Genomic DNA, 16,487 nt, shown 5'->3' with positions numbered 1-16,487 from the left:
GGTATTCATCCTTTCTGATGGCTGAGTAATATTCCATTGTATATATGTACCACATCTTCTTTATCCATTCATCTGTTGAAGGGCATCTCAGTTCCTTCCACAGTTTGGCTATTGTGGACATTGCTGCTGTGAACATTTTGGGGTGCATGTGCCCCTTCTTTTCACTACATCTCTATCTTTGGGGTAAATACCTAGTAGTGCAATTGCTGGGTCATAGGGTAGCTTTATTTTTAACTTTTTGAGGAAACTCCATACTGTTTTCCAGAGTGGCTGTACCAGCTTGCATTCCCACCAACAGTGTAAGAGGGTTCCCCTTTCTCCATATCCTTGCCAACATTTGTTGTTTCCTACCTTTTTAATTTTTGCCATTCTAACTGGTATCTCATTGTGGTTTTGATTTGAATTTCCCTGATGGCTAATGATGATGAACATTTTCTCATGTGTCTGTTAGCCATTTGTATGTCTTCTTTGGAGAAGTGTCTGTTCATGTCTTCTGCCCATTTCTTGACTGGATTATTTGTGTTTTGGGTGTTGAGTTTGAGAAGTTCTTTATAGATCTCGGATGCCAGCCCTTTATCTGTAATGTCATTTGAAAATATCTTCTCCCATTCCATGGGTTGCCTCTTAGTTTTGTTGACTATCTCCTTTGCTGTGCAGAAACTTTTTATCTTGATGAAGTCCCAAAAGTTCATTTTTGCTATTTGTATTTTTTAAAAGATCTTATTTATTTATTTGAGAGAGACAGAGAAAGGGAGAGTGAGAGCGGGGGGGGGGAGGGGCAGTGGAGAGGGAGAAGCAGACTCCCTGCTGAGCAGTGAGCCTGATGTGGAGTTGGATCCTAGGACCCTGGAATCATGACCTGAGCCAAAGGCAGATGCTTAACTGACTGAGCCACACAGGCACCCCAGAAAGCAGGATTTAATCTGCTTTTTTGAACCCACCATCCAAATGCCACCAAGAACATAGCAATAATGAAAACAGTGAGGGTTTTTTGCTTTATGCAGTGGGGAGAACATACTCCAGAGAACCTTGGAAGTGCCCCAGTAAGGGGGAGTTGGGAAGGGTGTCTTACAGGGTTTGAGCTTGTGCTGGATAATTCTGAAGATGGAGTTAGAGAAATGGGATCAGTTCAGAACAGGGTATCTCAAAAGTTTTATTTAGGAGGTGGAGGATTAAAATAGAGATGTCACAGGTAAAGAAATAGCAATAATGTAAAGAAAGGAGATATTAGTTAATAACTGATGTTGATCCTTTTGGGGGTCATGAAAAGGCTTTTCTGTGTCTCTTTCTGAGCATTGTTTTGCACTTTCTCAAAATAAAAATGTACTTCAAACTGCATTAGTAAGAAATAGCATTTACTGAACACCCATTACAGACCAAACATTCTTCCAAGCAATTTACATATATTAACACATGTAATTCTCACAACAACCCTAGGAAAGAAGTTGTTATGATCTCAGTGTACAAGTAAGGAAATTAAGATATAGAGATTTATATAATTTGTTCAAGTTCATACTGCTAATAAGGATACAGCCAGAATTCAAATTGAGACACCTTTTTCCAGAGGATAAGTAGTGTACTATATTTAAGTATCTGTACAAAGTATCTTTCCCTATATTCTTAGGCCAGAATTAAAGTTTCAATTTTAAGTAATTAACTTTTTTTCTGCTGGAGTCGTGATGACTAGTTTCAGAACATACCTGCATTTGACTAGTAGGAAAAGTCAGGGAGTGGTAGGAAAGACTGCATTGCTTGACTGTGGATAGAGCCAAGAATCCTTAGGTCTTTGGAAGATTAGAAATGAGCTAAGCCACTCTGGAAAGCAGCAAAAAGGGTGAGGAGAAGCAGGGAGTCCTGTAGAAGAGAAGTGCAAAAATGGGATTTGGAATCAGATGGACTGAAGTCTGAATCCTTTTTTTAAAAAAATATTTTATTTATTTATTTGACAGAGAGAGAGAGAGATAGTGAGAGCAGGAACACAAGCAGGGGGAGTGGGAGAGGGAGAAGCAGGCTTCCCGCTGAGCAGGGAGCCCAATGTGGGGCTCAATCCCAGGACCCTGAATCCTTGAACCAATCATCATTCACTAGTTGTATGGCCTCAAGTGTCCTAATGTTAAATTATTTAAAATTTAAAAAAAAATTTGAGTACAGTTGACACACAGTGTTACATTAATATCAGGTGTACAATGTAGAGATTCGCTAAGTTTATGTATTATACTATGTTTGCTATAAGTGTAGCTACCATCTGTCACCATACAGTGCTATTAGAATATTACTGACTTCCATGACTGGAAGCCTATATCTCCCACTCCCCTTCATCCATTTTTTCCATTCCCTAATCCCCTTGCCTTCTGGTAACCATCAGGTTGTTCTATTTTTGGTCTGTTTTTGCTTTTTGTTTGTTTATTCATTTTTTTTTTTTAGATTTTACATATGATTGAAATCATATGGTATTTGTCTTTCTCAGTCTGACTTATTTCACTTAGTATAATATCCTCTAGGTCCATCCATATTGTTGCAAATGGCACTATCAAATCCTTTATTATGGCTGCATAATATTCCATTGTATTGTCTATCTCGAGAAAGAAAAACAAAGCTGGAGGCATCACAATTCTGGGTTTCAAGATACACTACAAAGCTGTAGTCATCAAAACAGTACGGTACTGGCACAAAAACAAACACACAGATCGATGGAACAGAATAGAGAACCCACAAATAAACCCACAATTATATGGTCAATTCATCTATGACAAGGGAGACTAGAATATACAATGTGGAAAAGACAGTCTCTCCAATAAATTCTTTTTTTTAAAAAAAGATTTTTTTTTTTTTTTTTACTTATTTGACAGAGAGAGATATAGGGAGAGAGGGAACACAAGCAGAGGGAGTGGGAGAGGGAGAAGCAGCCTTCCCACGGAGCAGGGAGCCCAATGCGGGGCTTGATCCCAGGGCCCTGGGACCATGACCTGAGCCGAAGGCAGACGTTTAATAACTGAGCCACCTAGGCGCCCCTCTCCAATAAATTCTTAATCTGTAAAATATAAAATTTTTCCACACCATAGTTTTTTTTTCTTTTAAGAATAAAAAATTTTAAAAAGCACATCAAGTGTTTAGTACAGTGTTTGTACAGTATGGTTCTCTAGTACCATGGAGTTAGGGGCTAAGTGATTAATGAGTGGTAAATATTGATGTTATCTGATATTGGCATCCTGAAATCTCCATAAGCAACCTGAGTTCTCTTTAGTCAGCTAGGTTATATCCCTTGATTCTCTTCTCTCTTTGTTCCAGGTGTTGTTTCATATGTTAGTGAAGACATGGAAGGGTTAAATAATCTTTTCTACTTATTTTACCTGAATTCCAGTTATCAGTCCTGTGTGGGGACTTTGATTGCCCCTCAGTGGGTCTTGACTGCAGCACACTGCTTCTTACCGTAAGTGATGGGGATCTGTCCACTCTGTTCCAAGGCTCCAAGACTCCCTAAATACATGTGTTGGTTTATATACATATTGATGTGTACCTGCAACCATATCTCTTGGTATATAACTCTAGAGTATATAATTAGGAGTGGAATTGCTGGATAATAGAGGATGCAAATGTTCACTTTTGCACATCTTCCAGCAATTTATAAGCATTTTCCCACATTGGGTATTGTCAAACATTTTTACTATTTTGCTGATGTGTCAAATTTCTTGCTATGCTCTTAATTTTGTTATCTTTATTAGTAGTGATGATTGGAATAATTTTTTCTCCTTCTCCACCCTCCTCCTTCTGCTAATAATGTTTCTTCTGGGAAATTCTCTTTCATGTTTTTGAACATTTTGTGAATTTTTAAAAAATTGCTTTGTAGGATTTCTATAAATGTTCTAGTTATTACTCTTTTGTCAATTACATATGTTGAAAATATCTTTTTCCAGTTTGTGGCTTGATCTTCTCTTTACAGTGTATTTTGATAAAAGCTCTTAACTTGAGTATAATTCAACTTAACACTTAAATTATCAATCTTTATTTCTGGTAAATAGACTCAAAATGGTTGAAAGACCTCAATGTGAGACAGGAGTCCCTCAAAATCCTAAAGGTGAACGCAGGCAGCAACCTCTTTGACCTTGGCTGCAGCAACTTCTTCCTAGAAACATCGTCAAAGGCAAGGGAAACAAAGGCAAAAATGAACTATTGAGACTTCATCAAGATAAAAAGCTTTTGCAAAGCAAAGGAAACAGTCAACAAAACCAAAAGACAACCGACAGAATGGGAGAAGATATTTGCAAATGACATATCAGATAAAGGGCCAGTACCCCAAATCTATAAAGAACTCATCAAACTCAACACCCAAAGAACAAAGAATCCAATCAAGAAATGGGCAGAAGACATGAACAGACATTTCTGTAAAGAAGACATCCAAATTGTCAACGGGCACATGAAAAAGTGCTCAACATCACTTGGCATCAGGGAAATCCAAGTCAAAACCTCAGATATCACCTCAGACCAGTCAGACTGCCTAAAATTAACAAGTCAGGAAACGACAGATGTTGGCGGGGATGCGGAGAAAGGGGAACCCTCCTACACTGTTGGTGGGAATGCAAGCTGGTGCAGCCACTCTGGAAAACAGTATGGAGGTTCCTCAAAAAGTTGAAAATAGAGCTACCATATGGCCCAAAATTGTACTACTGGGTATTTGCCCCAAAGATACAAGTTAGTGATCTGAAGTGGTATGCGCACCCCAATGTTTATAGCAGCAATGTCCACAATAGCCAAACTATGGAAAAAGCCAAGATGTCCATTAACAGATGAATGGATAAAGAAGATGTGGTATGTGTGTATACACACACACACACACAGGAATATTATGCAGCCATCAAAAACCCCAAAATCTTGCCATTTGCAACGACGTGGATGGAACTAGAGGGTATTATGCTAAGTGAAATAAGTCAACCAGAGAAAGACATGTATCATATGATCTCACTGATACGAGGAATTCTTAATCTCAGGAAACAAACAGGGTTGCTGGAGTGGTGGAGGGTGGGAGGGATGGGGTGGCTGGGTGATAGACATCGGGGAAGGGATGTGCTACGGTGAGCGCTGTGAATTTTGTAAGACTGATGAATCACAGACTTGTACCTCTGAAACAATACATTATATGTTTTTAAAAAAAGAAGATAGTAGGAAGGGAAAAGTGAAGGGGGAGAAATCGGAGGGGGAGATGAACCATGGGAGACTATGGACTCTGAGAAACAAACTGAGGGTTCTAGAGGGGAGGGGGGAGGGGGGAGGGGGATGGTGATGGGTATTAAAGAGGGCATGTACTGAATGGAACACTGGGTGTTATATGCAAACAATGAATCATGGAACACTATATCAAAAACTAATGATGTAATGTATGGTGATTAGCATAGCATAATAAAATAAAATTTAAAAAAATAATTATGACTTTATTATAATTTGTGATGTCTGATAGGGTAGGCCAGCCATGTTTTTCTCTATCAGGAACACTTAGGTATTTTTTAAAATAAATTTTAAAATCAACTTGTCAAGTTCTATAAAAAACTCTGTTGGGATTTATTTGGAATTGCTTTGACTCTTGTATCCATTGGGAAGAATTAATATTTTTCTGATAATGATTATTCCTAGCCATGGATCTGGCATATCTCTCTACTTATTTCGTTCTCCCTTTGATGGATTTCAAGTTTTATATTATATGCATACATGTCTTGTACATATCTTATTAAATTTATTCTTAAAGCGCTTTATATTTTTCTATTATATTTTTAATTGATGTACTTTCAGAAAATTATATTTTCAGTCTATTAGCAATGATGGAAATGCAGTTGTATTCATAAATATATCTAATGGCATGTTGTTTTGTTATATTCTCTTACTATTTCTAGTAATTTATGTATATGTTCCTGTGGATTTTCTATTAACCATCTTTGAAAAGGGCCACTTTTTTTTTGTTTTGTTTTTAAAAGTTTTTTTATTTATTTGACACACAGAGAGAGAGAGCGAGAGCAGGAACACAAGTAGGGGGAGTGGGAGCTTCCAGCTGAGCGGGGAGCCCAGTGTGGGGCTCGATCCCAGGACCCTTGGATCACAACCTGAGCTGAAGGCAGACGCTTAATGACTGAGCCACCCAGATGCCCCTGAAAAGGGCCATTTTCATTATTATTTTAATTCTAAATAATTTTTAAGAATTTCCATATGATTAAATCTTTCATTCCTAAGTTTAGAATTTGGAGCGGTAAGTTTTGGGGGCTAACTTTCCAAATTAAAAGAAAATCTTTGAGTTCTAGTTTAATTGTTTTGTGGGCAGAGAGTGTTATTGATTCTTCTAAAAGAATTGAGACTTGCTTTTTGGACCAGTATAAAGTCAATTTTTATAACTCCTTGTGTGTTTGAAAGAATGTACACTCTCTAATTTTAGGATAGAAGTTTCTCTATATATCAAACTTGAATTGTGTAGTTCAAGTCTTTGGTATCCTTACTATTCTTTTTTTTTGCTTAATATCAATAATTTAGAAATTTGCATTGAAATATTCTTCTGTATTTGGATTGATCAAAATAGTCCTATATATTTTATTACTTTTTGTTTTTTAAAAATATTTTTAGGCCATTTTATTAAGTATATATAAGTTCATGTACATTTATAAATGTAGGTGCTTTGTGCATTCCCGATAAATCAAAATTGTGATTGTCATTACTTTCTCTCATATAGGTACTATTTTTTGTCTTAAAGCCTATTTTTCAGATATTAATATGCCAATCCTGTGTTTTTTTTTTTTTTTTGGTTGGTTGGCATTGTCCTGGTATATCATTTTACATCTTTTCTACCTTTCTGTATCTTTTTCATTTAAATATGTCTATTAATTTACATATAGTAGGATTTAAAAAATGCAATTTACAATTTCTGTCTTTTAACTGGAGAGTTTAGGCCATTGTGTTTATATTGATTATTGCTATACTCAGACTTGTTTCTACCTATTTTGAATTTCTACTCTTTTATATTTGTCTAAAAATGCTTTTGCTCTATTATTTGATTAATATTTTAGATACCTTTTAATTCTTTCATTTTTGTGGAATATACACAATTTCTTTTTTTTTTAAAGATTTTATTTATTTATTTGAGAGAGTGAATGAGAGAGAGAGAGCACATGAGAGGGGGGAGGGTCAGAGGGAGAAGCAGACTCCCTGCCGAGCAGGGAGCCCGATGCGGGACTCGATCCCGGGACTCCAGGATCATGACCTAAGCCAAAGGCAGTCGCTTAACCAACTGAGCCACCCAGGTGCCCAAATATACACAATTTCTATTCTTTTAGCCATTGCTTTATAAATTTTAATATGGAGATTTAATGTAACAGAGTCTAAAGTTAAACAATATTTGAATGCCCTTTTTTATTTCAAGTTTTTATTTAATTTTTAGTTAGTTAACATATATGGTAAAATTGGTTTCAGGTGTAGAATTTAGTGATTCATCACTTAAATATAGCAGTCAGTGCTCATCACAAGTGCCCTCCTTTATACGCATCACCCATTTATTTAGCCCATCCCCTGCCCACCTCCCTCCATCAGCCCTCACTTTGTTCTCTATAGTTAAGAGTCTCTTCTGGTTTGCTTCCCTCTCTCTTTTTTCCCCCTTCCCTATATTCATCTGTTTTGTTTCTTAAATTCCACATGAGTGAAATCATATGGTATTTGTCTTTCTCTGACTGACTTGTTTCACTTAGCATAATGCTGTCTAGCTCCATGTATGTTATTGCAAATGGCAAGATTTCATTGTTTTTGTTGGCTGAGTAATATTCCATTGCATATATATACACCACCTCTGCTTTATCCATTCATCAGTCAATGGATACTTGGGCTGCTTCCATAGTTTGGCTATTACAGATAATGCTGCTATAAACATTGGGGTATATGTAGCCCTTTGAATTGGTATATTTGTTTCTTTTGGGCAAATCCCTAGTAGTACAATTGCTGGATCATAGGTTAGTTCTATTTTTAATTTTTTGAGGAACATCCATACTGTTTTCAGAGTGGCTGCACCAGTTTGCATTCCCAACAGTGTATGAGGGTTCCCCTTTCTCTGCCTCCTTACCAACATCTGTTGTTTCCTGTGTTGTTAATTTTAGCCATTCTGACAGGTGTGAGATGATATCTCATCACGGTCTTGACTTGCATTTCTCTGATGCTGACTGATGTTGAGCATCTTTTCATGCATCTGTTGGCCATCTGGATGTCTTCTTTGGAAAAATGTCTGTTCATGTCTTCTGCCCAATTCTTAACTTTATTTTTTGGGTGTTGAGTTTGATAAGTTCTTCATAGATTTTGGATACTAGCCCTTTATCAGATATGTCATTTGCAAATATCTTCTCCCATTCTGTAGGTTGCCTTTTAGTTTTATTGATTGTTTCCTTTGCTGTGCTGATGCTTTTTATCTTGATGAAGTCGCAATAGTTCATTTTTGCTTTTGTTTTCTTTGCCTCTGGTGGTGTGTCTAGCAAGAAGTTGCTGTGGCCGAGCTCAAAGATATTGTTGCCTGTGTTCTCCTCTAGGATTTTGGTGGTTTCCTGACTCACATTTAGGTCTTTCATCTGTTTTGAATTTATTCTTGTGCATGGTGTAAGAAAGGGGTCCAGTTTCATTCTTCTGCATGTGGCTGTCCAGTTTTCCTAATACCATTTATTGAAGAGACTGTCTTTTTTCCATTGGATATTTCCTGTTTTGTCAAAGGTTAGTTGACCTTATAGTTGTGGGTCCATTTCTGGGCTCTCTATTCTGTTCCATTGATTTATGTGTCTGTTTTTGTGCCATTACTATACTGTCTTGATGACTACAGCTTTGTAATACAGCCTGAAGTCCAGAATTGTGATACCTCCAGCTTTTCTTTCCTTTTTCAGGACTGCTTTGGCTATTCAGGGTCTTTTGTGGTTCTATATAAATTTTAGGATTGTTTGTTTTAGCTCTGTGAAAAATGCTGGTGATATTTTGATAGGGATTACATTAGATGTGTAGATTGCTTTGGGTAATATAGATATTTTACCAATATTTGTTCTTCCAATCCTTGAGCATGGAATGTCTTTCCATTTTTTTGTTTCCTCTTCAATTTCTTTCATAAGCATTCTCAAGTTTTCAGATACAGATCTTTTACCTCTTTGGTTAAATTTATTCTTAGGTATCCTATGGTTTTTGGTGCAATTGTAAATGGGATTGATTCCTTGATTTCTCTTTCTGCTGCTTCATTATTGGTGTATAGAAATGCAACAGATTTCTGTATGGTGATTTTATAGCCTGTGACTTTGCTGAATTCGTGTATCAGTTCTAGTAATTTTCTGGTGGAGTCTTTCAGGTTTTCTATATAGAGCATCATGTCATCTGCAAATAGTGAAAGTTTGACTTCTTCCTTGCCAATTTGGATGCCTTTTATTTCTTTTTATTGTCTGATTGCTGTGGTTGGGACTTCCAGTACTATGTTAAATAACAGTGATGAGAGTGGACATTCCTGTCTTGTTTCTGACTGTAGAGGAAAAGCTCTCAGTTTTTTCCCCATTGAGCATGGTATTAGCTGTGGTTCTTTCACATATGGCCTTTATGATGTTGAAGAATGTTCCTTCTATACCTACTTTCTTGAGGGTTTTTATCAAGAATGGATCTGTATTTTGTCAAATGCTTTTTCTGCATCTCTTGAGAGGATCAAAATGTTCTTATCCATTCTTTTATTAATATTGTGTATCACATTGATTGATTTGGGAATCTTAAACCACCCTTGCAGCCCAGGAATAAATCCTACTTGATTGTGGTGAGTAATTCTTTTAATGTACTGTTGGATTGGATTTGCTAGTATCTTGTTGAGAATTTTTGCATCCATGTTCATCAGGGATATTGGCCTGTAATTCTCCTTTTTAGTGGGGTCTTTGTCTTGTTTTGGAATCAAGGTAATGCTGGCTTTGTAGAATGAGTTTGGAAGTTTTCCTTCCATTTCTATTTTTTAGAACAGTTTAGAAAATAGATATTCTTCTTTATTATCTTTATTTTTATTTATTTTATTTTATTTTAAAGATTTTTATTTATTTATTTGAGAGAGAGAATGAGAGACAGAGAGCACGAGAGGGAAGAGGGTCAGAGGGAGAAGCAGACTCCCTGCCGAGTAGGGAGCCCGATGCGGGACTCGATCCAGGGACTCCAGGATCATGACCTGAGCTGAAGGCAGTCGCTTAACCAACTGAGCCACCCAGGTGCCCTATTTTTATTTATTTTAGAAAGAAAGAGCATGTGAGTGGAGGGGGGGGGCAGAAGGAGAGAGAGACTCTCAAGCAGACTCTGCATTGAACACAGAGCCTGATGTAGGGCTCAGTCTCAAGACCCTGTGATCATAACCTGAGCCAAAATCAAGAGTCAGTTGCTTAACTGACAGAGCCACCCAGGCGCCCTGGTATTAACTCTTCTTTAAATGTCTGGTAGAATTCCCCTGGGAAGCCATCTGTTTTGGTTACTGATTCAATTTCTTTGCTGGTTATAAGTCTGTTCAAATTTTCTATTTCTTCCTGTTTCAGTTTTGGTAGTTTGTATGTTTCTAGGAACTTACCCATTTCTTCCAGATTGCCCAGTTTGTTGGCATATACTTTTTCATAGTATTCTCTTAGAATTGCTTGTATTTCTGTGGTGTTGGTTGTGATCTCTCCTCTCATTCATGATTTTATTTATGTGGGTCCTTTCTCTTTTCTTTTTGATAAGTTTGGTAGGGGTTTATCAATTTTATTAATTCTTTGAAACCAGCTCCTAGTTTTGTTGATCTGTTCTACTGTCTTGTTTCTATGTTGTTTATTTCCTGCTCTAGTCTTTATTATTTCCCTTCTTCTGCTGGCTTTAGGCTTTATTTGCTGTTCCTTTTCTAGCTCTTTTAGGTGTAAGGTTAGGTTCTCGTAGGCCTTCTTAGTTATAGTCCATCCATATCCCTCAGAGGGAACCACTATTCTCTTGTTTTTCCACCACAGTTTAGTTTTGCATGCTGTAGAGTTGCCTTAAGCTGAAGTTCACTCACTCTAATTTGCCTGAATCATCTATTTATCATGAACTCTTTTTTCAATATAAACCTCTGTATTTACTTATAAACATATTTTATGATAAGTTGAATCACAAAATTTCTTAAGGGAAGGAAAAAAGAGAAATAGAGGAAGGATAAAAGAAAATATTAGAGGGCACAGTTTTAGATATTAAATTAACACTGTAAGCACCAATGACTTCCCTTTAGCAAGAAAGGAGAATAATCTTAGCAACAGAAAAAGCCAATTTGACAAACACAGATGCACAAGAGAGTTACTACAACTGATTTAAACAATAAGTTGGGGCCTAACAATTCCATCAAGTTGTATAATTAAAACACCAGTTCTCATTAATTCCCAAGGTATGGAAATGGAGTGATAGGGGTCATTAAGTGATCTCTAATTTAGAAAGACAAGAGAGAAAGAATCTTAACATGAAGGTTTCTTCCCTTTCTGTTCTAATGTATCTGTCAAATGAACAATTTTGCTCTTGTCAAAAGTTCCTCCCTGTGGCCACTGAAATTTCATATTGTTCTGGAGGAATTATGCCAATTGGAGAGATATCATATGAATTTAAACACAAAGGGAGCATGTGTTTGGTATAGAGAACCAAATAGACTGAGATGATCTAATGAGAAGTGCAACAGTCAGTAAAAACAACTTGGCCAAAGACCAGTCATTCCCACCTGGGGGCCCAGCAAAATCCTTCACTGCAAGCAGATGTAACAAAGTATGACAGTTCTCAGGAACACAGCAAAACTAAGGAAAGTCCTTATAAAGTCTAATGTCTTGTAAAAGTGACCCAAAGCAAAATTTGTCTAAAGGATGTTGCTCTAATGAGAACTTTTAAACTTGTCAGTCCTTGGGCTTGGCTCAAGGATGAATTTATCAGGAATTATCAGACAGGGTGGCCGCCTTGGGTGGGTCAGTCAGTTAAGCAAATGACTCTTGATTTTGGCTGAGGTCATGATCTTAGGGTTGTGGGATCAAGCCCCGTGTGGGACTCAGTGCAGAGTCTGCTTGTCCCTTCCCCTTCACCACCCCAGATAATTCCTGAAGGCACCATTCACATTATAGTCTATGTGAATGGCAGCCCATTGGCTTGTACAATGCACAATCTGCATTCCTGTCCTATCTCTTTATTTTTATTTTAATTTTTAAAAAATGTTTTATTTATTTATTCATGAGAGTCAGAGAGAGAGAGAGAGAGGCAGAGGGAGAAGCAGGCTTCCCGCCGAGCAGGGAGCCCGATGCGGGGCTCGATCCCAGGACCCCGGGATCATGACCTGAGCCGAAGGCAGACGCTTAACCATCTGAGCCACCCAGGCGCCCCTTTATTTTAATTTTTTAAGTATTTATTTATTTTGGAGAAGGAGAGCATGAGTGCGAGTGGGGGTGGGGAAGGGGAAAGGACAAGCAGACTGCACTGAGTCCCACACGGGGCTTGATCCCACAACCCTGAGATCATGACCTCAGCCAAAATCAAGAGTCAGATGCTTAACTGACTGACCCACCCAAGGCGGCCACCCTGTTTTATCTCTTTAGACTTTATAACTCTCTACAAGGTGACAAAGACAGACTGAGAGGCATATGGTACCGTTGTTAGGAGACAATATAATCTTAGCATTTGGGAGCTCAACAAAACAATCGGTGCTCAGTACCAATGTGGTACTTATCTCACTCTTGTGGTTGGAGAAATACCTGAGTGGGAGACTCAGGGGCCTCACTGGAGTGCCCTGTTCTGAATTTAGAGTCTTGAGCCATGTTAGTGAGTGGATCTCAACTGGATCTCAATGGAACATCTAGGATTTTTGACTATTGTTTTCCCAAAGGACCACCAGAAAGCCCTGTTAATCCAGCAGTTTTGATAGACATGAGTAGAGCATAGTATATTCAGATGATTCTCCTTAGCTTTAGAATATTTAAACTCTCAAAGCTGTTACTCACTTCCTCTGTACAATTTCACATTTCCTATTCCCCTCAACTCCCAAAGGAGCCTCCCTAACAAAACCTACTAGTCTCATAAAAGCCTTGACTATCCATTTACACCCTTCTTTCTACTGTTTCTAGGTCTTGAATTGGAGCTTCTCTCTAGAATTATTCTAAGAGTAGAGTCTAAGCCATTGCATTGCTTAATTCCTGAAGGCACCATTCACATGACCACATGTGGCAGCTACACATAAAGGATTAAGTGCATAAAAATGAGAGGAAAAGGCTAAATGGGTTACCATAGAAGGAAATTGTGTGTGTGTGTGTGTGTTTAGCCTTGGGATCTGGGAGTATTAATCTTTTTTCTCTTTTTCATTTTTCAGAGATCTTCAGATCATCTTTTATGGCAGTTCCACAAATCTTCGAGGCTTTACTGGGGAGATTGTACCTTATGAGAGGATCATTATTCACCCAAACTTCACTGTTACCTCTCCTAAAGATGACCTCATGCTGATAAAGCTGCCTCTACCTTTTACCTTCTCCACCAAAATTTTTCAGTTGCCTACTCTCAAGAATGCAGTTAAAGATTGCTTGATTCACACTTGGTTAGACAACAAAGACTTTATTGGTGAGTGACTATCAAAAAGAAGAGTTAGTTCTTGGATATATTCACATCTTTAGGATCTCTAAGGAATTAGGGGAAGGAATTGGAACTTATAGGGCTAGTGCCAGATTTCTAAGCACATGTGTAAAGCTAGAAATGGAACAACAGTATTGGCTTTCTAGAGTAGAAGTGATCTTAATTAGGGCTTTGGGAATCAAATCCTAAATCAAGGTGTTGCGTGAATGTATCACATTGGCACACACCACAGGGGGTAGAATCTGAGGTCTATGTTTGAGTATTGATTCTAACATTCATTATAGGTTTATGAACAAATTCTTTCACTTCTTGAATCTTAATTTGCAAATTGATAAGAATCATATTTTCCCTTTACTTAATAGGAGTGATATTGTTATCAATTACAAGAACGATAGTAACTACCATTTGTCGATCACTACTTATGTACCAGGCATGAAGCATCCTATACATATTATATAGTCATCATCACATATCATGTAGATAAGTTTCCTTGGAATTTATATCTTATAAGACAGGAAACTAAGACTCAGGGAAATTAGTTATTCAAGATCATGAACTTGGCAATGGCAGAGCTTGGATTCAGATCTTGTTTGATATGTGGAGTGTCTTTTCAGCAACCACCCCTTGATCCTGATCATCTGTCAGAGATGATAAATTGAGCAGGAGGATGTGTTTGATCCATGGTCGTTCATTCTTACTGAGAGGAAGCCCTGAAGGAGGAGGAGGCAGGGTGCCTTATGGAAAGGCAAACAGGAATCAAAGTCTCCTTATTTCTTGTGCTTAGGAAATTCAAACCATAAGCTGCAAAGAGTCAAGATTCAATTGAGCTCTAATATAAACTGCAAAAAATTACTGGGTGAAAAACTCCTTGAAGACATGTTCTGTATAGGACCCATGCTAGGAAGCCAAGAGCCCTGCAAGGTAAGTCTTCTTACCTCATTTGCCTCTAAGCTCAGTCTCTACTCTTTGGGTCTCTCATCGTTCTTCGAGGGACTGGATTTTTCAGTCAGGCTATGAGTTCAGAGAGTAAGGTGGCTGAAGAGTGATGACTCTTTCTTCTCCACCCTGTGATAGAGATGAAAGAAATAGATTTTGGGATGGAAAGCTATCTTCCAGCTACTGCTTGGAAATATCTGTGTAGGGATGACTGGGAGGTGTAGGGGTCATTAGTGCAATGGAAAGAAGCTTTCATACTGTATTCTTATATCTTGGACCCCTTTGCATGGCAAATGTAGTAGCTTTCATTTTTGTTCAGGTGTTGAGGAAATCTCAGGTGGGAAGGAATTTCTGATCCCTCTACTCTATCTGGCAGGTGGTCACAGCTGCACCAGCCATATGTGGCGGTGAATTACGAGGAATTTTGTCTTGGGAAACTGGATGTATTCTAACAGGATACACTGTTGTCTTCACTGACCTACACAGCTACATTCCATGGATCAAGAACATTATGTCTACAAAATAAGCTGATATAGAGCTCCATTGACACCTTTACCTCCGAGCTGATCCACAGCAACCACATTATGTATCTCAGTTCCAGTCTTTCCTAGGATCTAGGCTTGATTGGAGTTCCAAAAGAGATCGTTGACTCCTGGGTGTTGGCATGACTCTAGTCTCTTTAACTGCTTCTTTGCTTATTCCTAACTCATGACTTTTTATAACATTGAAAACATGAGTGCTGGTCAGGAAGTGGAATTCACCCAGGAATCTTTTTGGATTCTACCAACTCAGGTATTTCTGTTAAAATACTCTCTGCTTTATCTTAATGCAGAAAACAAGTGGAAATGAGGGATAATAACTACCAGGAGTCTATTTGGGCAAAGTGTAACCATATAGCTGAGCAGTAATTTGCCAAAAGTTGGTCAGATGATTAGTAATTTTTCTAATGACCAAGTATCTTCTGTGTAAATTGTGTGTGTGTGTGTGTGTGCATGGGTGGTTGTAGTTAGTTCCCGTTAGTTACTTAAAAGATCTATAGAATTCAGATTTGCTTAGGTTTACTGAGACCGCCCAAAGGTCATTGTAATATTTGGAATAAATAATGATTTCTGTATTTTGAACAAAAGCTGTAATGCATATTCATAAATGATAGGATGGGATTTTTCCCAATACATTTTCCTTCTGGTTTACTGCTTTTTATTTAAAATCACACATACTTGCTTAAAGGGGCACAAACTGGTGGAGTTCATGAGGATTTTGCCTTGGAGCTTTTATACATGCCTCTGAATACACCTTCTATATGGTGCATGCACTCATGAGCACACACTTTCATCCACAAACACACTCAGAAGACGCTTGTTATTCCAAAAATGTGTTTTCCACATACTATTTTTCATTAATCCATGAGAGATTAAACCGATTTTAAACTAAAGCCTATCCATTTTCATATAAAATATTGAACATTCAAGAAATTTGTCTCTGAAATGTGAAATACATTTTTGTTTTGTCCCTTCCTGTGAATTATTGGGATTTCTTAAAATTCAAATTGCTATCCAGTTGATTAAATCACCTATTTTTACAGATTCACAAAACCAAAACATTTTACTTTTTAAGACTCTCATGGGGATCAGAGATAATGTGGGAAGTGCATTGTATGCAGAGAAACAATGTAGGAATTAGCAGTGGTTACTAATTTTGACAGTTTCCACCTCTTTCACCCTTTTGTTGCCTAGTTAATTCCTGCTACTCCTGGTTGCTAACAATCCTTTTCATCCTTGCCATATGCCAAGTTGTGTATTGTCATCAGCCAACTGAACTAGTTGCAAGCAAACTTTTTACTGGGGTGATCTTCCTAACAACCTACCCTGAGTCCTGTTCTCTCTTTTCTGGCCTCATGCTTACAGATCTTACTTTCTCCATTCCACTGTCATTGTTCCAGCCTGAGTCAGGTGTTT

The 16,487-nt window shown here is 37.8% G+C and overlaps 1 protein-coding gene across 1 annotated transcript in view; it reads left to right on the top strand.

Moving 5' to 3' along the window:
• Positions 1–15,802, top strand: part of TAS2R4 (taste 2 receptor member 4) — a 45,552-nt gene extending 29,750 nt beyond the window's left edge. The window contains exons 2-4 of the mRNA XM_064574869.1: positions 13,340–13,584; positions 14,381–14,517; positions 14,909–15,802. Coding sequence (XP_064430939.1) covers positions 13,340–13,584; positions 14,381–14,517; positions 14,909–15,058 — 532 coding nt within the window. The 3' untranslated portion in view covers positions 15,059–15,802. The remainder of the gene's footprint in view (positions 1–13,339; positions 13,585–14,380; positions 14,518–14,908) is intronic.
• Positions 15,803–16,487: the final 685 nt, after the last annotated feature.

The sequence above is a fragment of the Mirounga angustirostris genome, unplaced genomic scaffold (genome assembly GCF_029215605.1).
Source record: "Mirounga angustirostris isolate CCGP_5_RB_7025 unplaced genomic scaffold, mMirAng1.0.hap1 SCAF_12, whole genome shotgun sequence".
Taxonomy (NCBI): Eukaryota; Metazoa; Chordata; class Mammalia; order Carnivora; family Phocidae; genus Mirounga; species Mirounga angustirostris.
The sequence above is the reverse complement of the archived record's forward strand: the minus strand, read 5'-3'. Positions and strand labels throughout refer to the sequence as shown.